This window comes from Bombina bombina, chromosome 6 (genome assembly GCF_027579735.1).
Source record: "Bombina bombina isolate aBomBom1 chromosome 6, aBomBom1.pri, whole genome shotgun sequence".
Classification (NCBI taxonomy): domain Eukaryota; kingdom Metazoa; phylum Chordata; class Amphibia; order Anura; family Bombinatoridae; genus Bombina; species Bombina bombina.
The window spans coordinates 354,973,486-354,999,499 of record NC_069504.1 but is presented as its reverse complement, the minus strand read 5'-3'; the positions used below and the strand labels follow the sequence as shown (position 1 = coordinate 354,999,499).

Genomic DNA, 26,014 nt, shown 5'->3' with positions numbered 1-26,014 from the left:
ATCAGCGCCCTCCTGCTCTTCAGTGTTTAAAACAGAGCAATCGCGCTTTCTCTGATATGTAGGCATTTTGGATAAAATATTTGCTATGGAGTTATCCATTACAGCCGTCAATTGTTGCATGGTAATAAGCATTGGCGCGCTAGATGTACTAGGGGTCTCCTGCGTGGGCAAAACTGGTGTAGACACAGTAGGAGATGATGTAGTATCATGTTTACTCCCCTCATCTGAGGAATCATCTTGGGCAATTTCATTATCTGTGGCAGTACTGTCCTTACTTTGTTTGGACGCTATGGCACAATTATCACACAAATTTAAATGGGGAGACACATTGGCTTTCATACATATAGAACATAGCTTATCCGAAGGCACAGACATGTTAAACAGGCTTAAACTTGTCAAAGCACACAAAAAAACCGTTTTAAAACAAAACCGTTACTGTCTCTTTAAATTTTAAACAGAAAACACTTTATTACTGAATATGTGAAAAAGTATGAAGGAATTGTTCAAAAATTACCAAAATTTCACCACAGTGTCTTAAAGCATTAAGAGTATTGCACAGCTTTAACCCTTTAACCCTTAAAATAACGGAACCGGAGCCGTTTACAAATTTAACCCCTATACAGTCCCAGCTATAGCCTTTGCTGTGACCTGACCAAGCCCAGAGGGGAATACGATACCAAGTGACGCCTTCTAGAAACTTTTCCAGCTACTTTCAGATCCTCACACATGCATCTGCATGTCTTGCTCTCAAAAAACAACTGCGCAGTAATGGCGCGAAAATGAGGCTCAGCCTACAACAGGGAAGGCCCTCCCTGACTGGAAAAGGTGTCTAACATAGTGCCTGCCGTTAAAAAACGTTCCCCAAGTTTATAAATGAGAATTATCAGCATAAACATGTATAAAATGCCCAAATAAAGCAATCGATTTAGCCCATAAAAGTGTCTACCAGTTTTATAGCCCATATTAAGCCCTTTATTCTGTTTGCTTGACTAAGAAAATGGCTTACCGGTCCCCATGAGGGGAAATGACAGCCTTCCAGCATTACATGGTCTTGTTAGAAATATGGCTAGTCATACCTTAAGCAGAAAAGTCTGCTAACTGTTTCCCCCAACTGAAGTTACTTCATCTCAACAGTCCTATGTGGAAACAGCAATCGATTTTAGTTACTGTCTGCTAAAATCATCTTCCTCTCACAAACAGAAATCTTCATCCATTTCTGTTTCAGAGTAAATAGTACATACCAGCACTATTTTAAAATAACACACACTTGATAGAAGAATAAAAAACTACATTTAAACACCAAAAAACTCTTAACCATCTCCGTGGAGATGTTGCCTGTGCAACGGCAAACAGAATGACTGGGGTGGGCGGAGCCTAGGAGGGACTATATGGCCAGCTTTGCTGGGACTCTTTGCTATTTCCTGTTGGGGAAGAGATATTCCCACAAGTAAGGATGACGCCGTGGACCGGACACACCAATGTTGGAGAAATCTTAGTTGTGTCTTGTGTAAGGAAACGTCTAATTTTAGCGATGTTTTTAAGGTGGAAGCGGCAGGTGTTAGCCAAGGACTAAATGTGAGGAGTGAAAGAAAGATCTGAGTCAAGTGTGACTCTAAGACATCGGGCATGTGAGATTGGGGTAATGATGGAGTTATCAACAGTTGACATGGGGGGTGGAGATTTTGGAAGAAGGGTGGAAAAACATAATTTATGCTTACCTGATAAATTTATTTCTCTTGTAGTGTATCCAGTCCACGGATCATCCATTACTTATGGGATATTCTCCTTCCCAACAGGAAGTTGCAAGAGCATCACCCACAGCAGAGCTGCTATATAGCTCCTCCCCTAACTGCCATATCCAGTCATTCGACCGAAACAAACAGAGAAAGGAGAAACCATAGGGTGCAGTGGTGACTGTAGTTTAATTAAATTTTAGACCTGCCTTAAAATGACAGGGCGGGCCGTGGACTGGATACACTACAAGAGAAATAAATTTATCAGGTAAGCATAAATTATGTTTTCTCTTGTTAAGTGTATCCAGTCCACGGATCATCCATTACTTATGGGATACCAATACCAAAGCTAAAGTACACGGATGATGGGAGGGACAAGGCAGGGATTAAGCGGAAGGAACCACTGCCTGAAGAACCTTTCTCCCAAAAACAGCCTCCGAAGAAGCAAAAGTATCAAATTTGTAAAATTTTGAAAAAGTGTGAAGCGAAGACCAAGTCGCGGCCTTGCAAATCTGTTCAACAGAGGCCTCATTTTTAAAGGCCCAGGTGGAAGCCACAGCTCTAGTAGAATGAGCTGTAATTCTTTCAGGGGGCTGCTGTCCAGCAGTCTCATAGGCTAGGCGTATAATACTCCGAAGCCAAAAGGAAAGAGAGGTTGCCGGAGCTTTTTGACCTCTCCTCTGTCCAGAATAAACGACAAACAGGGAAGATGTTTGACGAAAATCCTTAGTAGCTTGTAAGTAAAACTTCAAGGCACGGACTACGTCCAGATTATGTAAAAGACGTTCCTTCTTTGAAGAAGGATTAGGACACAATGATGGAACAACAATCTCTTGATTGATATTCTTGTTAGAAACCATCTTAGGTAAAAAACATAATTTATGCTTACCTGATAAATTTATTTCTCTTGTAGTGTATCCAGTCCACGGATCATCCATTACTTATGGGATATTAACTCCTCCCCAACAGGAAGTGCAAGAGGATTCACCCAGCAGAACTGCTATATAGCTCCTCCCCTAACTGCCATTACCAGTCATTCGACCGAAAACATGCAGAGAAAGGAAAACCATAGGGTGCAGTGGTGACTGTAGTTTAATGGAAAAATTACCTGCCTTAAAGTGACAGGGCGGGCCGTGGACTGGATACACTACAAGAGAAATAAATTTATCAGGTAAGCATAAATTATGTTTTCTCTTGTTCAGTGTATCCAGTCCACGGATCATCCATTACTTATGGGATACCAATACCAAAGCTAAAGTACACGGATGACGGGAGGGACAGGCAGGCTCTTTATACGGAAGGAACCACTGCCTGAAGAACCTTTCTCCCAAAAACAGCCTCCGAAGAAGCAAAAGTGTCAAATTTGTAAAATTTGGAAAAAGTATGAAGAGAAGACCAAGTTGCAGCCTTGCAAATCTGTTCAACAGAAGCCTCATTCTTAAAGGCCCAAGTGGAAGCCACAGCTCTAGTAGAATGTGCTGTAATTCTTTCAGGAGGCTGCTGTCCAGCAGTCTCATAGGCTAACCGTATTATGCTACGAAGCCAAAAGGAGAGAGAAGTAGCCGAAGCTTTTTGACCTCTCCTCTGACCAGAATAAACGACAAACAGGGAAGACGTTTGTCGAAAATCCTTAGTTGCCTGTAGATAAAATTTCAGGGCACGGACTACATCTAGATTGTGTAGCAGACGTTCCTTTTTCGAAGAAGGATTAGGACACAAAGATGGAACCACAATCTCTTGATTGATATTCCTGTTAGTGACCACCTTAGGTAGGAACCCAGGTTTAGTACGCAGAACTACCTTGTCTGAATGAAAAATCAGATAAGGAGAATCACAATGTAAGGCAGATAACTCAGAGACTATTCGAGCCGAGGAAATCGCCATTAAAAACAGAACTTTCCAAGATAACAACTTGATATCAATGGAATGAAGGGGTTCAAACGGAACCCCCTGTAAAACATTAAGAACTAAGTTCAAACTCCATGGTGGAGCAACAGTTTTAAACACAGGCTTGATCCTAGCTAAAGCCTGACAAAAAGCTTGAACGTCCGGAACTTCTGACAGACGTTTGTGTAAAAGAATGGACAGAGCTGAAATCTGTCCCTTTAAGGAACTAGCGGATAAACCCTTTTCTAAACCTTCTTGTAGAAAAGACAATATCCTCGGAATCCTAACCTTACTCCATGAGTAACTCTTGGATTCGCACCAATATAAGTATTTGCGCCATATCTTATGGTAAATCTTTCTGGTAACAGGCTTCCTAGCCTGTATTAAGGTATCAATAACTGACTCAGAAAAACCACGTTTTGATAAAATCAAGCATTCAATTTCCAAGCAGTCAGCTTCAGAGAAATTAGATTTTGATGTTTGAAGGGACCCTGGATCAGAAGGTCCTGTTTCAGAGGTAGCGACCAAGGTGGACAGGATGACATGTCCACTAGATCTGCATACCAAGTCCTGCGTGGCCATGCAGGCGCTATTAGAATCACTGATGCTCTCTCCTGTTTGATTCTGGCAATCAATCGAGGAAGCATCGGGAAGGGTGGAAACACATAAGCCATCCCGAAGGTCCAAGGTGCTGTCAAAGCATCTATCAGAACCGCTCCCGGATCCCTGGATCTGGACCCGTAATGAGGAAGCTTGGCGTTCTGTCGAGACGCCATGAGATCTATCTCTGGTTTGCCCCAACGTCGAAGTATTTGGGCAAAGACCTCCGGATGAAGTTCCCACTCCCCCGGATGAAAAGTCTGACGACTTAAGAAATCCGCCTCCCAGTTCTCCACTCCCGGGATGTGGATTGCTGACAGGTGGCAAGAGTGAGACTCTGCCCAGCGAATTATCTTTGATACTTCCATCATTGCTAGGGAGCTTCTTGTCCCTCCCTGATGGTTGATGTAAGCTACAGTCGTGATGTTGTCCGACTGAAACCTGATGAACCCCCGAGTTGTTAACTGGGGCCAAGCCAGAAGGGCATTGAGAACTGCTCTCAATTCCAGAATGTTTATTGGTAGGAGACTCTCCTCCTGATTCCATTGTCCCTGAGCCTTCAGAGAATTCCAGACAGCGCCCCAACCTAGTAGGCTGGCGTCTGTTGTTACAATTGTCCAGTCCGGCCTGCTGAATGGCATCCCCCTGGAGAAAGCCACCATAGAAGAGAATTTCTGGTCTCTTGATCCAGATTCAGAGTAGGGGACAAGTCTGAGTAATCCCCATTCCACTGACTTAGCATGCACAATTGCAGCGGTCTGAGATGTAGGCGTGCAAAGGGTACTATGTCCATTGCTGCTACCATTAAGCCGATCACCTCCATGCATTGAGCTACTGACGGGTGTTGAATGGAATGAAGGACACGGCATGCATTTTGAAGCTTTGTTAACCTGTCTTCTGTCAGGTAAATCTTCATTTCTACAGAATCTATAAGAGTCCCCAAGAAGGGAACTCTTGTGAGTGGAAAGAGAGAACTCTTCTTTTCGTTCACCTTCCATCCATGCGACCTTAGAAATGCCAGTACTAACTCTGTATGAGACTTGGCAGTTTGAAAGCTTGAAGCTTGTATCAGAATGTCGTCTAGGTACGGAGCTACCACAATTCCTCGCGGTCTTAGTACCGCCAGAAGAGCACCCAGAACCTTTGTGAAGATTCTCGGAGCCGTAGCCAATCCGAATGGAAGAGCTACAAACTGGTAATGCCTGTCTAGAAAGGCAAACCTTAGATACCGGTAATGATCTTTGTGAATCGGTATGTGAAGGTAAGCATCCTTTAAATCCACTGTGGTCATGTACTGACCCTTTTGGATCATGGGTAAAATTGTCCGAATAGTTTCCATTTTGAACGATGGAACTCTTAGGAATTTGTTTAGGATCTTTAAATCCAAGATTGGCCTGAAAGTTCCCTCTTTTTTGGGAACCACAAACAGATTTGAGTAAAACCCTTGTCCTTGTTCCGACCGCGGAACCGGATGGATCACTCCCATTAATAAAAGATCTTGTACGCAGCGTAGAAACGCCTTTTTCTTTATTTGGTTTGTTGACAACCTTGACAGATGAAATCTCCCTCTTGGGGGAGAGAATTTGAAGTCTAGAAGGTATCCCTAAGATATGATCTCTAACGCCCAGGGATCCTGGACATCTCTTGCCCAAGCCTGGGCGAAGAGAGAAAGTCTGCCCCCCACTAGATCCGTTCCCGGATCGGGGGCCCTCGATTCATGCTGTCTTAGGGGCAGCAGCAGGTTTCCTGGCCTGCTTGCCCTTGTTCCAGGACTGGTTAGGTCTCCAGCCTTGTCTGTAGCGAGCAACAGCTCCTTCCTGTTTTGGTGCAGAGGAAGTTGATGCTGCTCCTGCTTTGAAATTACGAAAGGAACGAAAATTAGACTGTCTAGCCTTAGGTTTGGCTCTGTCTTGAGGCAGGGCATGGCCTTTACCTCCTGTAATGTCAGCGATAATTTCTTTCAACCCGGGCCCGAATAAGGTCTGCCCTTTGAAAGGTATATTAAGCAATTTAGATTTAGAAGTAACGTCAGCTGACCAGGATTTTAGCCACAGTGCTCTGCGTGCCTGAATGGCGAATCCGGAATTCTTAGCCGTAAGTTTAGTTAAATGTACTACGGCATCTGAAATAAATGAGTTAGCTAACTTAAGGGCTTTAAGCTTGTGTGTAATCTCATCTAATGGAGCTGATTCAAGTGTCTCTTCCAGAGACTCAAACCAAAATGCTGCTGCAGCCGTGACAGGCGCAATGCATGCAAGAGGTTGCAATATAAAACCTTGTTGAACAAACATTTTCTTAAGGTAACCCTCTAACTTTTTATCCATTGGATCTGAAAAGGCACAGCTATCCTCCACCGGGATAGTGGTACGCTTAGCTAAAGTAGAAACTGCTCCCTCCACCTTAGGGACCGTTTGCCATAAGTCCCGTGTGGTGGCGTCTATTGGAAACATCTTTCTAAATATCGGAGGGGGTGAGAACGGCACACCGGGTCTATCCCACTCCTTAGTAACAATTTCAGTAAGTCTCTTAGGTATAGGAAAAACGTCAGTACTCGCCGGTACCGCAAAATATTTATCCAACCTACACATTTTCTCTGGTATTGCAACTGTGTTACAATCATTCAGAGCCGCTAACACCTCCCCTAGTAATACACGGAGGTTTTCCAGCTTAAATTTAAAATTTGAAATATCTGAATCCAGTTTGTTTGGATCAGAACCGTCACCCGCAGAATGAAGCTCTCCGTCCTCATTTTCTGCAAATTGTGACGCAGTGTCTGACATGGCCCTAATATTATCAGCGCACTCTGTTCTCAACCCAGAGTGATCACGCTTACCTCTTAGTTCTGGTAATTTAGCCAAAACTTCAGTCATAACAGTAGCCATATCCTGTAATGTGATTTGTAATGGCCGCCCAGATGTACTCGGCGCTACAATATCACGCACCTCCCGAGCGGGAGATGCAGGTACTGACACGTGAGGCGAGTTAGTCGGCATAACTCTCCCCTCGTTGTTTGGTGAAATATGTTCAATTTGTACAGATTGACTTTTATTTAAAGTAGCATCAATACAGTTAGTACATAAATTTCTATTGGGCTCCACTTTGGCTTTAGCACATATAGCACAGATATCTTCCTCTGAATCAGACATGTTTAACACACTAGCAAATAAACTAGCAACTTGGAAATACTTTTCAAGTAATTTACTATAATATGAAAACGTACTGTGCCTATAAGAAGCACAGAAAAAGTTATGACAGTTGAAAATTAATAAACTGAAAAGTTATTGCATCAAATCTTTGTAAAAAACACAATTTTAGCAAAGGATTGCTCCCATTAGCAAAGGATAACTAACCCTGATAGCAGAAAAAAAAAAAAAATACAGAAATAAACGTTTTTTTATCACAGTCAACTACAATCTCACAGCTCTGCTGTGAGTGATTACCTCCCTCAAAACAAGTTTTGAAGACCCCTGAGTTCTGTAGAGATGAACCGGATCATGCAGGGAAGACAATAAACTTCTGACTGAATTTTTTGATGCGTAGCAAAAGCGCCAAAAAAGGCCCCTCCCCCTCACACATAACAGTGAGAGAGATCAGTAAACTGTCATAAATTAAATAAAACGACTGCCAAGTGGAAAAAAATAGTGCCCAAAACATTTTTTCACCCAGTACCTCAGAAAATTAAACGATTTTACATGCCAGCAAAAAACGTTTAACATTAATAAATTGAGTGTTATTAAAAAGCCTGTTGCTAGTCCCTGCAAATTAGGCTAAAGTTTTATGCATACAGTATAATTCCAGTGAAGTGCCATTCCCCAGAATACTGAAGTGTAAAATATACATACATGACAGCCTGATACCAGTTGCTGCTACTGCATTTAAGGCTGAGTTTACATTATATCGGTATGGCAGAATTTTCTCATCAATTCCATTGTCAGAAAATAATAAGCTGCTACATACCTCTTTGCAGATTAATCTGCCCGCTGTCCCCTGATCTGAAGTTTACCTCTCCTCAGATGGCCGAGAAAAAGCAATATGATCTTAACTACTCCGGCTAAAATCATAGAAAAACTCAGGTAGATTCTTCTTCAAATTCTACCAGAGAAGGAATAACACACTCCGGTGCTATTATAAAAACATAATTTATGTAAGAACTTACCTGATAAATTCATTTCTTTCATATTAACAAGAGTCCATGAGCTAGTGACGTATGGGATATACATTCCTACCAGGAGGGGCAAAGTTTCCCAAACCTTAAAATGCCTATAAATACACCCCTCACCACACCCACAAATCAGTTTAACGAATAGCCAAGAAGTGGGGTGATAAGAAAAAAAGTGCGAAGCATATAAAATAAGGAATTGGAATAATTGTGCTTTATACAAAAAAATCATAACCACCACAAAAAAGGGTGGGCCTCATGGACTCTTGTTAATATGAAAGAAATTAATTTATCAGGTAAGTTCTTACATAAATTATGTTTTCTTTCATGTAATTAACAAGAGTCCATGAGCTAGTGACGTATGGGATAATGACTACCCAAGATGTGGATCTTTCCACACAAGAGTCACTAGAGAGGGAGGGATAAAATAAAGACAGCCAATTCCTGCTGAAAATAATCCACACCCAAAATAAAGTTTAACGAAAAACATAAGCAGAAGATTCAAACTGAAACCGCTGCCTGAAGAACTTTTCTACCAAAAACTGCTTCAGAAGAAGAAAATACATCAAAATGGTAGAATTTAGTAAAAGTATGCAAAGAGGACCAAGTTGCTGCTTTGCAGATCTGGTCAACCGAAGCTTCATTCCTAAACGCCCAGGAAGTAGATACTGACCTAGTAGAATGAGCTGTAATTCTCTGAGGCGGAATTTTACCCGACTCAACATAGGCAAGATGAATTAAAGATTTCAACCAAGATGCCAAAGAAATGGCAGAAGCTTTCTGGCCTTTCCTAGAACCGGAAAAGATAACAAATAGACTAGAAGTCTTACGGAAAGATTTCGTAGCTTCAACATAATATTTCAAAGCTCTAACAACATCCAAAGAATGCAACGATTTCTCCTTAGAATTCTTAGGATTAGGACATAATGAAGGAACCACAATTTCTCTACTAATGTTGTTGGAATTCACAACTTTAGGTAAAAATTCAAAAGAAGTTCGCAACACCGCCTTATCCTGATGAAAAATCAGAAAGGAGACTCACAAGAAAGAGCAGATAATTCAGAAACTCTTCTAGCAGAAGAGATGGCCAAAAGGAACAAAACTTTCCAAGAAAGTAATTTAATGTCCAATGAATGCATAGGTTCAAACGGAGGAGCTTGAAGAGCTCCCAGAACCAAATTCAAACTCCAAGGAGGAGAAATTGACTTAATGACAGGTTTTATACGAACCAAAGCTTGTACAAAACAATGAATATCAGGAAGAATAGCAATCTTTCTGTGAAAAAGAACAGAAAGAGCGGAGATTTGTCCTTTCAAAGAACTTGCGGACAAACCCTTATCTAAACCATCCTGAAGAAACTGTAAAATTCTCGGTATTCTAAAAGAATGCCAAGAAAAATGATGAGAAAGACACCAAGAAATATAAGTCTTCCAGACTCTATAATATATCTCTCGAGATACAGATTTACGAGCCTGTAACATAGTATTAACCACGGAGTCAGAGAAACCTCTTTGACCAAGAATCAAGCGTTCAATCTCCATACCTTTAAATTTAAGGATTTCAGATCCGGATGGAAAAAAGGACCTTGCGACAGAAGGTCTGGTCTTAACGGAAGAGTCCATGGTTGGCAAGATGCCATCCGGACAAGATCCGCATACCAAAACCTGTGAGGCCATGCCGGAGCTATTAGCAGAACAAACGAGCATTCCCTCAGAATCTTGGAGATTACTCTTGGAAGAAGAACTAGAGGCGGAAAGATATAGGCAGGATGATACTTCCAAGGAAGTGATAATGCATCCACTGCCTCCGCCTGAGGATCCCGGGATCTGGACAGATACCTGGGAAGTTTCTTGTTTAGATGAGAGGCCATCAGATCTATCTCTGGGAGCCCCCACATTTGAACAATCTGAAGAAATACCTCTGGGTGAAGAGACCATTCGCCCGGATGCAACGTTTGGCGACTGAGATAATCCGCTTCCCAATTGTCTACACCTGGGATATGAACCGCAGAGATTAGACAGGAGCTGGATTCCGCCCAAACCAAAATTCGAGATACTTCTTTCATAGCCAGAGGACTGTGAGTCCCTCCTTGATGATTGATGTATGCCACAGTTGTGACATTGTCTGTCTGAAAACAAATGAACGATTCTCTCTTCAGAAGAGGCCAAAACTGAAGAGCTCTGAAAATTGCACGGAGTTCCAAAATATTGATCGGTAATCTCACCTCCTGAGATTCCCAAACTCCTTGTGCCGTCAGAGATCCCCACACAGCTCCCCAACCTGTGAGACTTGCATCTGTTGAAATTACAGTCCAGGTCGGAAGAACAAAAGAAGCCCCCTGAATTAAACGATGGTGATCTGTCCACCACGTTAGAGAGTGTCGAACAATCGGTTTTAAAGATATTAATTGATATATCTTCGTGTAATCCCTGCACCATTGGTTCAGCATACAGAGCTGAAGAGGTCGCATGTGAAAACGAGCAAAGGGGATCGCGTCCGATGCAGCAGTCATAAGACCTAGAATTTCCATGCATAAGGCTACCGAAGGGAATGATTGAGACTGAAGGTTTCGACAAGCTGTAATCAATTTTAGACGTCTCTTGTCTGTTAAAGACAGAGTCATGGACACTGAATCTATCTGGAAACCCAGAAAGGTTACCCTTGTTTGAGGAATCAAAGAACTTTTTGGTAAATTGATCCTCCAACCATGATCTTGAAGAAACAACACAAGTCGATTCGTATGAGACTCTGCTAAATGTAAAGACTGAGCAAGTACCAAGATATCGTCCAAATAAGGAAATACCACAATACCCTGTTCTCTGATTACAGACAGAAGGGCACCGAGAATCTTTGTGAAAATTCTTGGAGCTGTAGCAAGGCCAAACGGTAGAGCCACAAATTGGTAATGCTTGTCTAGAAAAGAGAATCTCAGGAACTGATAATGATCTGGATGAATCGGAATATGCAGATATGCATCCTGTAAATCTATTGTGGACATATAATTCCCTTGCTGAACAAAAGGCAATATAGTCCTTACAGTTACCATCTTGAACGTTGGTATCCTTACATAACGATTCAATAATTTTAGATCCAGAACTGGTCTGAAGGAATTCTCCTTCTTTGGTACAATGAAGAGATTTGAATAAAATCCCATCCCCTGTTCCGGAACTGGAACTGGCATAATTACTCCAGCCAACTCTAGATCTGAAACACAATTCAGAAATGCTTGAGCTTTCACTGGATTTACTGGGACACGGGAAAGAAAAAATCTCTTTGCAGGAGGTCTCATCTTGAAACCAATTCTGTACCCTTCTGAAACAATGTTCTGAATCCAAAGATTGTGAACAGAATTGATCCAAATTTCTTTGAAAAAAACGTAACCTGCCCCCTACCAGCTGAACTGGAATGAGGGCCGTACCTTCATGTGAACTTAGAAGCAGGCTTTGCCTTTCTAGCAGGCTTGGATTTATTCCAGACTGGAGATGGTTTCCAAACTGAAACTGCTCCTGAGGACGAAGGATCAGGCTTTTGTTCTTTGTTGAAACGAAAACGATTGTTAGCCCTGTTTTTACCTTTAGATTTTTTATCCTGTGGTAAAAAAGTTCCTTTCCCACCAGTAACAGTTGAAATAATAGAATCCAACTGAGAACCAAATAATTTGTTTCCCTGGAAAGAAATGGAAAGTAGAGTTGATTTAGAAGCCATATCAGCATTCCAAGTCTTAAGCCATAAAGCTCTTCTGGCTAAGATAGCCAGAGACATAAACCTAACATCAACTCTAATAATATCAAAAATGGCATCACAGATAAAATTATTAGCATGCTGGAGAAGAATAATAATATCATGAGAATCACGATTTGTTACTTGTTGCGCTAGAGTTTCCAACCAAAAAGTTGAAGCTGCAGCAACATCAGCCAATGATATAGCAGGTCTAAGAAGATTACCCGAACACAGATAAGCTTTTCTTAGAAAAGATTCAATTTTTCTATCTAAAGGATCCTTAAACGAGGTACCATCTGACGTAGGAATGGTAGTACGTTTAGCAAGGGTAGAAATAGCCCCATCAACTTTAGGGATTTTGTCCCAAAATTCTAACCTGTCAGGCGGAACAGGATATAATTGCTTAAAACGTTTAGAAGGAGTAAATGAATTACCCAATTTATCCCATTCTTTGGAAATTACTGCAGAAATAGCATTAGGAACAGGAAAAACTTCTGGAATAACCGCAGGAGCTTTAAAAACCTTATCCAAACGTATAGAATTAGTATCAAGAGGACTAGAATCCTCTATTTCTAAAGCAATTAGTACTTCTTTAAGTAAAGAGCGAATAAATTCCATCTTAAATAAATATGAAGATTTATCAGCATCCATCTCTGAGATAGAATCCTCTGAACCAGAAGAGTCCAAAGAATCAGAATGATGGTGTTCATTTAAAAATTCATCTGTAGAGAGAGAAGATTTAAAAGACTTTTTACGTTTACTAGAAGGAGAAATAACAGACAAAGCCTTCTTTATGGATTCAGAAACAAAATCTCTTATGTTATCAGGAACATTCTGCACCTTAGATGTTGAGGGAACTGCAACAGGCAATGGTACATTACTAAAGGAAATATTATCTGCTTTAACAAGTTTGTCATGACAATTATTACAAACAACAGCTGGAGGAATAGCTACCAAAAGTTTACAGCAGATACACTTAGCTTTGGTAGATCCAGCAGGCAGTGATTTTCCTGTAGTATCTTCTGGCTCAGATGCAACGTGAGACATCTTGCAATATGTAAGAGAAAAAACAACATATAAAGCAAAAAAGATCAAATTCCTTATAAGACAGTTTCAGGAATGGGAAAGAATGCCAAATATCAAGCTTCTAGCAACCAGAAGCAAATGAAAAATGAGACTGAAATAATGTGGAGACAAAAGCGACGCCCATATTTTTTAGCGCCAAATAAGACGCCCACATTATTTGGCGCCTAAATGCTTTTGGCGCCAAAAATGACGCAACATCCGGAACGCCGACATTTTTGGCGCAAAATAACGTCAAAAAATGACGCAACTTCCGGCGACACGTATGACGCCGGAAACGGAAAAGAATTTTTGCGCCAAAAAAGTCCGCGCCAAGAATGACGCAATAAAATGAAGCATTTTCAGCCCCCGCGAGCCTAACAGCCCACAGGGAAAAAAGTCAAATTTTTGAGGTAAGAAAAATATGATAATTCAATGCATAATCCCAAATATGAAACTGACTGTCTGGAAATAAGGAAAGTTGAACATTCTGAGTCAAGGCAAATAAATGTTTGAATACATATATTTAGAACTTTATAAATAAAGTGCCCAACCATAGCTTAGAGTGTCACAGAAAATAAGACTTACTTACCCCAGGACACTCATCTACATGTTTGTAGAAAGCCAAACCAGTACTGAAACGAGAATCAGTAGAGGTAATGGTAAATATAAGAGTATATCGTCGATCTGAAAAGGGAGGTAAGAGATGAATCTCTACGACCGATAACAGAGAACCTTATGAAATAGACCCCGTAGAAGGAGATCACTGCATTCAATAGGCAATACTCTCTTCACATCCCTCTGACATTCACTGCACGCTGAGAGGAAAACCGGGCTCCAACTTGCTGCGGAGCGCATATCAACGTAGAATCTAGCACAAACTTACTTCACCACCTCCCTTGGAGGCAAAGTTTGTAAAACTGATTTGTGGGTGTGGTGAGGGGTGTATTTATAGGCATTTTAAGGTTTGGGAAACTTTGCCCCTCCTGGTAGGAATGTATATCCCATACGTCACTAGCTCATGGACTCTTGTTAATTACATGAAAGAAATAACAAACTTTTGATTGAAGGTATGAAACTAAGTATAATCACCACAGTCCTCTCACACATCCTATCTATTCGTTGGGTGCAAGAGAATGACTGGTAATGGCAGTTAGGGGAGGAGCTATATAGCAGCTCTGCTGGGTGAATCCTCTTGCACTTCCTGTTGGGGAGGAGTTAATATCCCATAAGTAATGGATGATCCGTGGACTGGATACACTTAACAAGAGAAACCCAGGTTTGGTACGCAGAACTACCTTATCTGCATGAAAAATCAGGTAAGGAGAATCACATTGTAAGGCAGATAGCTCAGAGACTCTCCGAGCCGAGGAAATAGCCATCAAAAACAGAACTTTCCAAGATAAAAGCTTAATATCAATGGAATGAAGGGGTTCAAACGGAACTCCTTGAATAACTTTAAGAACCAAGTTTAAGCTCCATGGGGGAGCAACAGGTTTAAACACAGGCTTAATTCTAACCAAAGCCTGACAAAATGCCTGGACGTCTGGAACTTCTGCCAGACGCTTGTGCAAAAGAATAGACAGAGCAGAAATCTGTCCCTTTAAGGAACTAGCTGATAATCCTTTGTCCAAACCCTCTTGGAGAAAGGACAATATCCTAGGAATCCTAACCTTACTCCATGAGTAATTCTTGGATTCACACCAGTAAAGATATGTACGCCATATCTTGTGATAGATTTTCCTGGTAACAGGCTTTCGTACCTGTATTAAGGTATCAATGACTGACTCGGAGAAGCCACGCTTTGATAAAATCAAGCGTTCAATCTCCATGCAGTCAGTCTCAGAGAAATTAGATTTGGATGATTGAAAGGACCTTGTATTAGAAGGTCCTGTCTTAGAGGCAGAGTCCATGGTGGAAAGGATGACATGTCCACTAGGTCTGCATACCAGGTCCTGCGTGGCCACGCAGGCGCTATTAGAATCACCGATGCTCTCTCCTGTTTGATTTTGGCAATCAGTCGAGGGAGCAGAGGAAACGGTGGAAACACATAAGCAAGGTTGAAGAACAAAGGCGCTGCTAGAGAATCAATCAGCGTCGCTTCTGGGTCCCTGGACCTGGATCCGTAACAAGGAAGCTTGGCGTTCTGGCGAGACGCCATGAGATCCAACTCTGGTTTGCCCCAACGATGAATCAATTGAGCAAACACCTCGGGATGGAGTTCCCACTCCCCCGGGTGAAAAGTCTGACGACTTAGAAAATCCGCCTCCCAGTTCTCCATGCCTGGGATATGGATTGCTGACAGGTGGCAAGAGTGAGTCTCTGCCCAGCGAATTATTTTTGAGACTTCTAACATCGCTAGGGAACTCCTGGTTCCCCCTTGATGGTTGATGTAAGCCACAGTCGTGATATAATCTGGCCTGCGAAAGGTCATACCCTCGGACAGGTGGACCCGAGACAACCACCAGAGAAGAGAATCTCTGGTCTCTTGATCCAGATTTAGCAGAGGGGACAAATCTGTGTAATCCCCATTCCATTGACTTAGCATGCATAATTGCAGCGGTCTGAGATGTAGGCGCGCAAATGGCACTATGTCCATTGCCGCTACCATTAAGCCGATCACCTCCATACACTGAGCCACCGAAGGGCGCGGAATAGAATGAAGAATACGGCAAGCATTTAGAAGCTTTGATAACCTGGACTCTGTCAGGTAAATTTTCATCTCTACAGAATCTATAAGAGTCCCTAAGAGTCCCTAAGAAGGAGACTCTTGTGAGTGGGGATAGAGAACTCTTTTCCTCATTCACTTTCCACCCGTGCGATCTCAGAAATGCCAGAACTATCTCTGTATGAGACTTGGCAATTTGAAAGCTTGACGCCTGTATCAGGATGTCGTCTAGATACGGAGCCACCGATATGCCTCGCGGTCTTAGAACCGCCAGAAGTGAGCCCAGAACCTTTGTAAAGATTCTCGGGGCTGTAGCCAACCCGAAGGGAAGAGCTACAAATTGGTAATGCCTGTCTAGAAAGGCAAACCTTAGGAACCGATGATGATCTTTGTGAATCGGTATGTGAAGGTAGGCATCCTTTAAGTCCACTGATGGTCCGAATAGTTTCCATTTTGAAAGATGGAACTGAGGAATTTGTTTAAGATCTTTAGATCCAAAATTGGTCTGAAGGTTCCCTCTTTTTTGGGAACCACAAACAGATTTGAATAAAAACCCTGTCCTTGTTCCGTCCGCGGAACTGGATGGATCACTCCCATTACTAGGAGGTCTTGCACACAGCGTAGGAATGCCTCTTTCTTTATCTGGTTTGCTGATAACCTTGAAAGATGAAATCTCCCTTGTGGAGGGGAGCTTTGAAGTCCAGAAGATATCGCTGATATATGATCTCCGCCTAGGGATCCTGAACATCTCTTGCCCACGCCTGGGCAAAGACAAAAAGTCTGCCCCCTACCTCCAGTAATGTCAGCAATAATTTCTTTCAAACCAGGCTGAATAAGGTCTGCCCCTTGAAAGGAATGTTGAGTAATTTAGACTTTGAAGTCACATCAGCTGACCAGGATTTGAGCCATAGCGCCCTACGCGCCTGGATGGCGAATCCGGAATTCTTAGCCGTTAGTTTAGTCAAATGAACAATGGCATCAGAAACAAATGAGTTAGCTAGCTTAAGAGTTCTAAGCTTGTCAACAATTTCAGTCAATGGAGCTGTATGGATGGCCTCTTCCAGGGCCTCAAACCAGAATGCCGCCGCAGCAGTGACAGGCGCAATGCATGCAAGGGGCTGTAAAATAAAACCTTGTTGAATAAACATTTTCTTAAGGTAACCCTGTAATTTTTTATCCATTGGATCTGAAAAAGCACAACTGTCCTCAACCGGGATAGTGGTACGCTTTGCTAAAGTAGAAACTGCTCCCTCCACCTTAGGGACAGTCTGCCATAAGTCCCGTGTAGTGGCATCTATTGGAAACATTTTTCTAAATATAGGAGGTGGGGAAAAGGGCACACCGGGCCTATCCCAGTCCTTACTAATAATTTCTGTAAGCCTTTTAGGTATTGGAAAAACATCAGTACTCACCGGCACTGCATAGTATTTATCCAGCCTACACAATTTCTCTGGCACTGCAATTGTGTCACAGTCATTCAGAGCAGCTAATACATCCCCAAGCAATACACGGAGGTTCTCAAGCTTAAATTTAAAATTAGAAATCTCTGAATCAGGTCTCCCCGATTCAGAGACGTCACCCACAGACTGAAGCTCTCCGTCCTCAGGTTCTGCATATTGTGACGCAGTATCAGACATGGCTCTTACAGCATCTGCGCGCTCTGTATCTCGTCTAACCCCAGAGCTATCGCGCTTGCCTCTCAATTCAGGCAATCTGGATAATACCTCTGACAGGGTATTATTCATGATTGCAGCCATGTCCTGCAAAGTAATCGCTATGGGCGTCCCTGATGTACTTGGCGCCTCTTGAGCGAGAGGCGAAGGGTCCGACACGTGGGGAGAGTTAGTCGGCATAACTTCCCCCTCGACAGACCCCTCTGGTGACAATTCTTTTATAGATAAAGACTGATCTTTACTGTTTAAGGTGAAATCAATACATTTAGTACACATTCTCCTATGGGGCTCCACCATGGCTTTTAAACATAATGAACAAGTATCCTCTGTTTCAGACATGTTTGTACAGACTAGCAATGAGACTAGCAAGCTTGGAAAACACTTTAAAGCAACTTAACAAGCAATATAAAAAACGTTACTGTGCGAGAAACAAATTTTGACAAAATTTGAAATAACAGTGAAAAAAGGCAGTTACACTAACAAAATTTTTACAGTGTATGTAACAAGTCAGCAGAGCATTGCACCCACTTGCAAATGGATGATTAACCCCTTAATAACAAAACCAGAATAATAAATGACAAAAACGTTTTTTAAACACAGTCACAACAACTGCCACAGTCTACTGTGATTGTTACCCTTCTCAAACACGACTTTGAAGCCTTTTGAGCCCTTCAGAGATGTCCTGTATCATGCAGAGGGAAGCTGAATGTCTCTGTCAGTATTTTTAGCTGCACAGAAAGCACTAAAATAGGCCCTTCCCACTCATATTGCAACAGTGGAAAGCTTCAGGAAACTGTCTCTAGGCAGAAATCAAACCAGCCATGTGGAAAAAAACTAGGCCTCAATAAGTTTTGTCACCAAACATATATAAAAACGATTAACATGCCAGCAAACGTTTTATATTACATTTTTATAAAAGAGTATGCATCTCTATTAATAAGCCTGATACCAGTAGCTATTACTGCATTTAAGGCTTTACTTACGTTAATCCGGTATAAGCAGCATTTTCTAGCAAATTCCATCCCTAGAAAAATAACTGCACATACCTTATTGCAGGAAAACCTGCACGCCATTCCCTCTCTGAAGTTACCTCACTCCTCAGAATATGTGAGAACAGCCATGGATCTTAGTTACTTCTGCTAAGATCATAGAAAATGCAGGCAGATTCTTCTTCTAAATACTGCCTGAGATAAACAGCACACTCCGGTACCATTTAAAAATAACAAACTTTTGATTGAAGAAATAAACTAAGTATAAAACACCACTCTCCTCTTACGACCTCCATCTTTGTTGAGGGTTGCAAGAGAATGACTGGTAATGGCAGTTAGGGGAGGAGCTATATAGCAGCTCTGCTGTGGGTGATCCTCTTGCAACTTCCTGTTGGGAAGGAGAATATCCCATAAGTAATGGATGATCCGTGGACTGGATACACTTAACAAGAGAAATAAGGAGCTCAGTTTTGGAGAGATTTAGCTTAAGGCAGTGAGAGGACATCCAAGATGAGATATGAGAGAGACAGTTAATGACACGGGTAAGCAAGGAAGGAGATAGTTCTGGTGCAGAGAGGTAAATTTGGGTATCATCGGCATAAAAATGATAATGAAACATGTAGGACTTTATTAAGGAACCTGAGGACATGTAGATTGAGAAGAGAAGGGGACCGAGGACAGAGCCTTGCGGTACCCCAACAGAAAGAGGTTAACGGGGCAGAGGATGCCCCAGAGAAGGCTACACTAAAGGTACGGTTAGACAGATAGGAAGAGAACCAAGACATGAGCTGTGTAGCAGATGCCGAATTAGTGCTTACTCCTGGATAACTTGATGTGTGTGTGCGCAGTGTTATCTATATGACACACATGAACTAACACCCTAGTCGTGAAAAACTGTGAAAATGCATTCATATGTGGCGGCCTTCAAGGTCTAAGAAATTAGCATATGAACCTCCTAAGTTTAGCTTTCAACTAAGAATACCAAAAGAAGAAAGCAAAACTGGGGATAAAAGTAAATTGGAAAGTTGTTTAAAATGGCATGCCCTATCTGAATCATGAACGTTTATTTTGGACTAGACTGTCCCATTAACTAGTGTTGTTTCATAAGCATACATTTTTAATTGTACTGTCCTTTAACAGAATTTCTTAAGTTTGTTCACTGGCACAGTTCAGTAACAAATTATTTATTTAAATAATAATACTAATCTTCTAGTGTGGAAGTTGAATACTCTTGAAATAAACTACACAAGGATATAATTCTCAGGGTAACAGGGCTTTGCATCACCATGACAGCTAATGCCTGATCTACTCCTGCTTAGAGAGAAAATGTAAGTCTAACTGCATTATTTACGCTGCATAAAAAAAAAAAAAAAAAAGATTTAACTTAATAGTCCCATGTTCTGATGCCTACAGTTATTTCCACCTTTTCACGATATTTAACGGGTTAGTTACTATAAATTAATACAGATAAAGAACAATTACAGACTTATCCCATGGCAAAGTTACCTGGGACAGCAGCAGTCACTGGAAGTGTTGACATCATAACAATGGTGGCCTGGGGCTCTAAAGGGGTCAGCAAAGGTTTAGGTGGAGGCTCACTGGCGGCAACAGCAGAGAAGGAAGCAAGAGGTGCAGCAAAGTGTGTAGGACCAGCTTCTAGAAGCCGGGACAGAGTAGGAGCACCTAGCAACGCAAGACCATGAAGGGAAAACAGAATAGAAGAGGAAACAAGAAATGTTTTATGAAGAAGAGATTTGACATAAAAAAAAGAAAAAGTGAAAATAAAAGGGTGATTGGAAAATAGTCCAGAAAAAGAAAACTTAAAGGGACACTGAACCCAAATGTTTTCTTTTGTGATTCAGATAGAACATGCAATTTTAAGCAACTTTCTAATTTACTCCTATTATCATTATTTTTCTTCGTTCTCTTGCTATCTTTATTTTAAAAGCAGGAATCTTAGCAGCCAGCCCATTTTAGGTTGAGCACCATGGTTAGTGCTTGCTTATTGGAGGCTTACATTTACCCACTAATAAGCAAGCATAACCCAGGTTCTCAACCAAAAATGGGCCGGCTCCTATGCATCACATTCCTGCTTTTTAAATAAAGATAGCAAAAGAACAAAGAAAAATTGATAATAGGAGTAAATTAGAAAGTTGTTTAAAATTGCATGCTCTATCTGAATCACGAAATAATTTTTTTTGGTTTAGTGTCCCTTTAAGGGCTTCAATACCAAACCAGCAGATCAACCAACATCTGGAAATCATTAGAAAATTACAAGAAAATTAAATATAGGATACTTACCCGAAGCTACTGGGGATGCTGGAATTGAGCCTGAAATGGCATGCAGTTCCCCATCATGCAGGGATGGAATAACACCTACATCCATCAGGACACCTGAACCAGAAATGTGTCCAGAAGCTAAAGTCATTTCGCCCTCACTGACCTGGAAAGAAGGAAATTGGTATAGCAAGACACTTCTAAATACACAATTTCTCCCTTAGCAAAATTCTGGATGGTGTAAGGGCGCTCTGTGGGGGCCAGGGTGGGGGTTCCATACCAGCCGGGGACTCGTGGGCAACAGACTGCCTTTCTTCAGTAGCTCCGAGAGCAGCGGGGAAGGGGGAGGAGTTTTCTGTCCTAGCATCTTTTTCTGGGGAGAGTCATCCATCACAGGGGTCAACGGGAATTCCAGGGGGGCGGAGGTAGGAGGAGGGGTATCAGGAATCCCAATGAAAGAGGTGATTGGTGTGCTTGGCAAAGACCCCACACTTACCTGAAAATAAAAAGAAAACCAAAATGAATATGCTGGTACTTTTCATGCAAAGATGTTTACAAAACAATGATGTCAATGATGGCTGTCCAAAATGGGGCCCTTACGTCTATTTGATCCTCATGCAGCCAACTAACCAGCACAATATTAAAAGGGTTAATGAGAGATATTATAATTATATATTGTGGGGTGAATAGCTAAATATCCCTAACGAAATGCCTGTAAGGCAGTGTTTCCCAAACCCAGTCCTCAGGACCCTTACTCAGGCCAGATTTTCATTATATCTTAACTAGAGCACAGGTGAAACAATCCGCTCACCCATCAGCTGATTATTTCACCTGTGCTTTAGATATAATGAATATCTGGCCTGAGTAAGGGTCCTAAGGACTGGGTTTGGGAATCACTGCTGTAAGGCAATAAACACTCACTGTAAGGGTGTGGTGATTTCTTAGTTTGCAAATTAGTTATAGTGCACTTTATATTTTGAAGTATTTGTGGTGATGGAGCATGGGAGCTGTATCATACTCCATCCTGGCTACGTAGCCTTAGAGAAAGAGAGACCATCCCAACTTTGTATGCATTGGGAGGTGGAGCATTCTACTACAATTAGAGTTGTCCACCCCAGACCACTCCCCTGGCGCGTGTCTCCTGTAGAAGTGGCCTTATACATGTTGTAAAAAATCTAGCTGTGATTTTTCACTGATTCAATTAGCGAAAAACAGCAAACAATTAATTGTTCACTATTTAAAAAAACTAATTTCTTCTCACAGTGTGCTCTAGCATGAGTGTTCCTTGGGGGATTGTGATGGATATCAAGTCATTTTACTATGTAATAGTTGTGAGCCACCTTTAAATCTCTTTTAGTGGTTTATTTATGTACAAGAATGACAAACAGTCTTATCACCTACACTGGGGCGGAAGTGATTAAGATATTGCAATTTTCACATCAACCAAATGATATATAGTGGGCTGTAAGGCCCTGCTTTGAAATATTTTTTTCCTATTAAAAATGATGTCTCTCATATGTCTAAGAGGAAGCATGGTTTCTAACCAAAAACTATTTAAGTTGTAGCACTTACTGGTCCCATCACAAGTACCACTGACAAAGACCTGTTCTAACCACAGACAAAAAATAAATAAAACAAATACCTTCTTAATGTGATACATTCAAAAGTTAGGTTAATACAAAGGCAAATCAAAATTTAAAATTCTCTAATATATAGTACTTAATATCTAAATAGCACAAGATTTTATTATCTATTAGATACAGAAAAAAATGAACACATGTACAGGTGGCACTCGGTTTACGCCGGTTCAATTTGCGCCGTTGCAGAATAACAACCTTTTTTTTTTCAGTCATGTGACTGCTATTGAAAAGCATTGAAAAGCAGTGCACTAATTAAAATAGCCAGTAGGTGGAGCTGTCCGCTTGTGTTGCAGCAAAGTGATGCAAAGCTTAGCAGGTCTGAAATTAATATGTGTACACAGAACAGACATTAGCTATTGAGCAGCTTTCAAAGCAGCAAAATCTAGCAGCCACTTCCCTATTGTCTTCCTGTCCAGCTGCTTGAGGTGAGGGTGCCTAACTGCTTAATCAGTCCAGATTGAAATGCAAAGAATAGGTGCAAACCCAATATTATCTAACATGCTAACAATGCAGATAACTGTTTGCAGAAAAATGCAAGTAAAAAAACTAAATTTAGGGGGCGTGTCCGAATAGTGACTGTGGACGGTCGCATTTTCTTGGTGCTCTAGCTGAATATCCAATAAACTGTTGGTTTAGGATAATTATCACAGTGAACAACTGCTAAAAGAGGCCAGCAAAGCTGGACTAGTAGATGGAATATAATAACTCAAGCCTGTAACTGTATTTTTGAAGCCGGAGCTCAAGGTCGGACAGAACAGATCAGGAGCGACTGCTCCCGATAGGTATCGCTACCCCCCTCGGCTCTCTGAGGTTTTCTGCCAGGATGGGTTACAGAAATTTTAACCCACATTCTCACAAGTTTATAAAGTAAGCAGACTCCTTCTCGTATAACGACTTCAAGTCTATTCAGATTATTGACACAACGCAACAAAGATGGCCGCCGAGAAAGAACCCAGCTGCGTAGTCAGTTTCAACGCTACCCTGGACAAGATAGAACATTGCTTAATGGGCCTAATACATAGAGCTCCGTGGGACTTTTTTGCAAATTTACCACAGTTCAAGCCCAACGCTGAGATCAAGTCAGAAGAGGTAGAGGTGATCTGTGAGGTGGACGGGGCTGCGGTAAAGGGCGCCCCTGTGGCCTCCCCCCTCATAAGCAACAAAGAAATTAGCTCTGAATCAGCAACACCATTACAGGGCAAGACAAGCGTGAAGCTGATTCGGATGAAGACCAGATCACTAATGACCGAAATAGATCTACAAATCAACTTGACCCCACAGGATGCTTTGATGACCAAGCAAAAACAGGCCGACAAGAAAGGCACCAGGATGCTTACTATCTTGTCTCGGTCTATACCGATGCTTGTCGCACATGGTGCGGAGAGACGATTTGTTCAAGAGAGCAAGGGAGACTCCTGCAACTCTAAATCCACGTATAGCACACAATATATGTCGCTAGAAAATCTCCACCTGCAGCCTGACAAGCAGTCCTACCCAGTGGAAGGGATCTTATATAAACAGTTTAACATGGATCATATATATGGATCAAATACATCTCAAAATTGTACACCTGAAAATGTTGATTGTTGTGGTTTCTTCTTTGTTGAATTAAGTGTTTTTTTTTTTTTTTTTATTTAGGCAAAGAACTTGTATGTTTATAAGAGGTTAGAATATGCTTAGGTATAAGTGCATCTCTACTTTTCTAAACAACTGTCTATCAGCACCCCGGCTGCTGCGCTAACTATAAGCTCTAACAGTACAAGCACACTGACAATCTGTAAGCAGTTCCAGAATAGCTTTCATGCCCTTTTATAATTTTATTTGTCTCCTGGGGGGTTTGGAGGGTGGCTCCTAGGGTGGCATAGTTTTACATTTGTTAAAAGGGCTCCACACTCTGCGAGCAGCCTCAGTTCTTAACAGAAAATATAAGGAGGGCCCCCCCCCCCATGTGGTCTGCGGCCGGGACCTGGGAAGGGGAGACCGGTACATACCATATCAAGTCAATAACAAGAACGAAGTGTTAAAAGCAGGCTTATAGTGTGCGCTGTGTGGAATTTTTGGAATAGGGGTTCGCATTATAGTATACTGACAGAGAGGGATGCATAATAAACTGTTAAGAATATATGTTTAAAAATGCCTAATATACCTAGCATAGACTTACAATACGATAGTTGCTTGCTTTTGTGAGATATATATTAGTACTGTACCCAGTCCTGGTTCACGCATCTACTCTTAATCTTCTAGAATCGAGTTGTTTCATCATATTTTGTTTATTTTGTTTCTTCTTTAAATTATGTGGTTTGTCTCTTTTGTAATTTCTTATTTTTGTTTCATGATGCATGTTTCCCCCAATGTTTTCACTTTAAGCACTGGAATAGATCCAAGAGTGATCTGCATTATGGTTTATGGGGTCTAAAAAAGGAGGGTTTTCAATATTGTAATATAAAAAATCAGAAATGACGTGATTAATTGCTATTTTGCTTTTATTATGAAATCTGTATGAATCTTATTCCCTCAATAAAAATATTAAAAAAAAAAAAGATATTATAAGTGTTTTGCATAGAGAAAAAAAAAAATTTATGCTTACCTGATAAATGTATTTCTTTCTTGACACGATGAGTGCACGGATCATCAAATTACTATTGGGAATATCACTCTTGCCCAGCAGGAGGCAGCAAAGAAGCAAAGAGCACCACAGCAAAGCTGTTAAATATCACCTCCCTTCCCTCCAACCCCAGTCATTTGACCGAAGTAAAAGGAGAGAAAGGAAGCAACAAGGTGCAGAGGTGTCTGAGGTTTATAGTATGACAAAAGCCTGTCTTAAAAAAAACAGGGCGGGTCGTGGACTCATCGTGTCAAGAAAGAAATTTATCAGGTAAGCATAAATTTTGTTTTCTTTCTAATGACACAATGAGTCCATGGATTTTACTATTGGGAATCAATACCCAAGCTAGAGGACACAGATGATATGGGAGGGACAAGACAGGGAACCTAAACCGAAGGCACCACTGCTTGAAGAACCTTTCTCCCAAAAGAAACCTCAGCCGAGGCAAAAGTATCAAATTTATAGAATTTTGAAAAAAAGAGTGAAGAGAGGACCAAGTTTCAGCCTTGCAAATCTGCACCGCAGAAGCTTCATCTTTGAATGCCCAGGAAGAAGATACAGCCCCCGTGACTCTCTCAGGAGGCTGCTCTTCAGCCACAAAGAAGAGAAGTAGCCGTAGCTTTCGCAACCTGGCGTTTCCCAGAGAAAACAACAAACAAAGCAGAAGACTGATGAAAAACCTCAGTCGTCTGCAAATAGAATTTCAATGCATGGACTACGTCCAGAATGTTCAGCAGACGGTCCTTCTGAGACGAAGGGTTAGGACACAAGGAAAGAACAACAATCTCCTGATTAATGTTCCAATCTGAAACCACTTTAGGGAGAAACCCTAAGTACGCAAAACCACCTTATCCGAATGAAAAATAAGATATGGAGACTCATACTGTAATGTTGAGAGCTCTGAAACTCTACGAGCAGATGAAATAGCAACAAGAAACAAAACCTTTCAAGATAACAACTGAATATCTAAGGAATGCATAGGCTCAAACGGAGCCTGTTGA

General features: G+C 41.4%; 1 protein-coding gene across 4 annotated transcripts in view; it reads right to left on the bottom strand.

Moving 5' to 3' along the window:
- BRD8 (bromodomain containing 8) overlaps positions 1-26,014 on the bottom strand; it is a 230,139-nt gene that overhangs the window by 162,283 nt on the left and 41,842 nt on the right. For 2 of the 4 annotated variants that reach the window (XM_053717028.1, XM_053717029.1), the window contains exons 9-11: positions 21,049-21,264; positions 20,793-20,934; positions 19,998-20,174 (exon numbers count right to left, since the gene is read on the bottom strand). In XM_053717028.1, the coding sequence (XP_053573003.1) occupies positions 19,998-20,174; positions 20,793-20,934; positions 21,049-21,264 (535 nt within the window). The remainder of the gene's footprint in view (positions 1-19,997; positions 20,175-20,792; positions 20,935-21,048; positions 21,265-26,014) is intronic. The other 2 variants (XM_053717030.1, XM_053717031.1) reach the window with 1 other exon arrangement.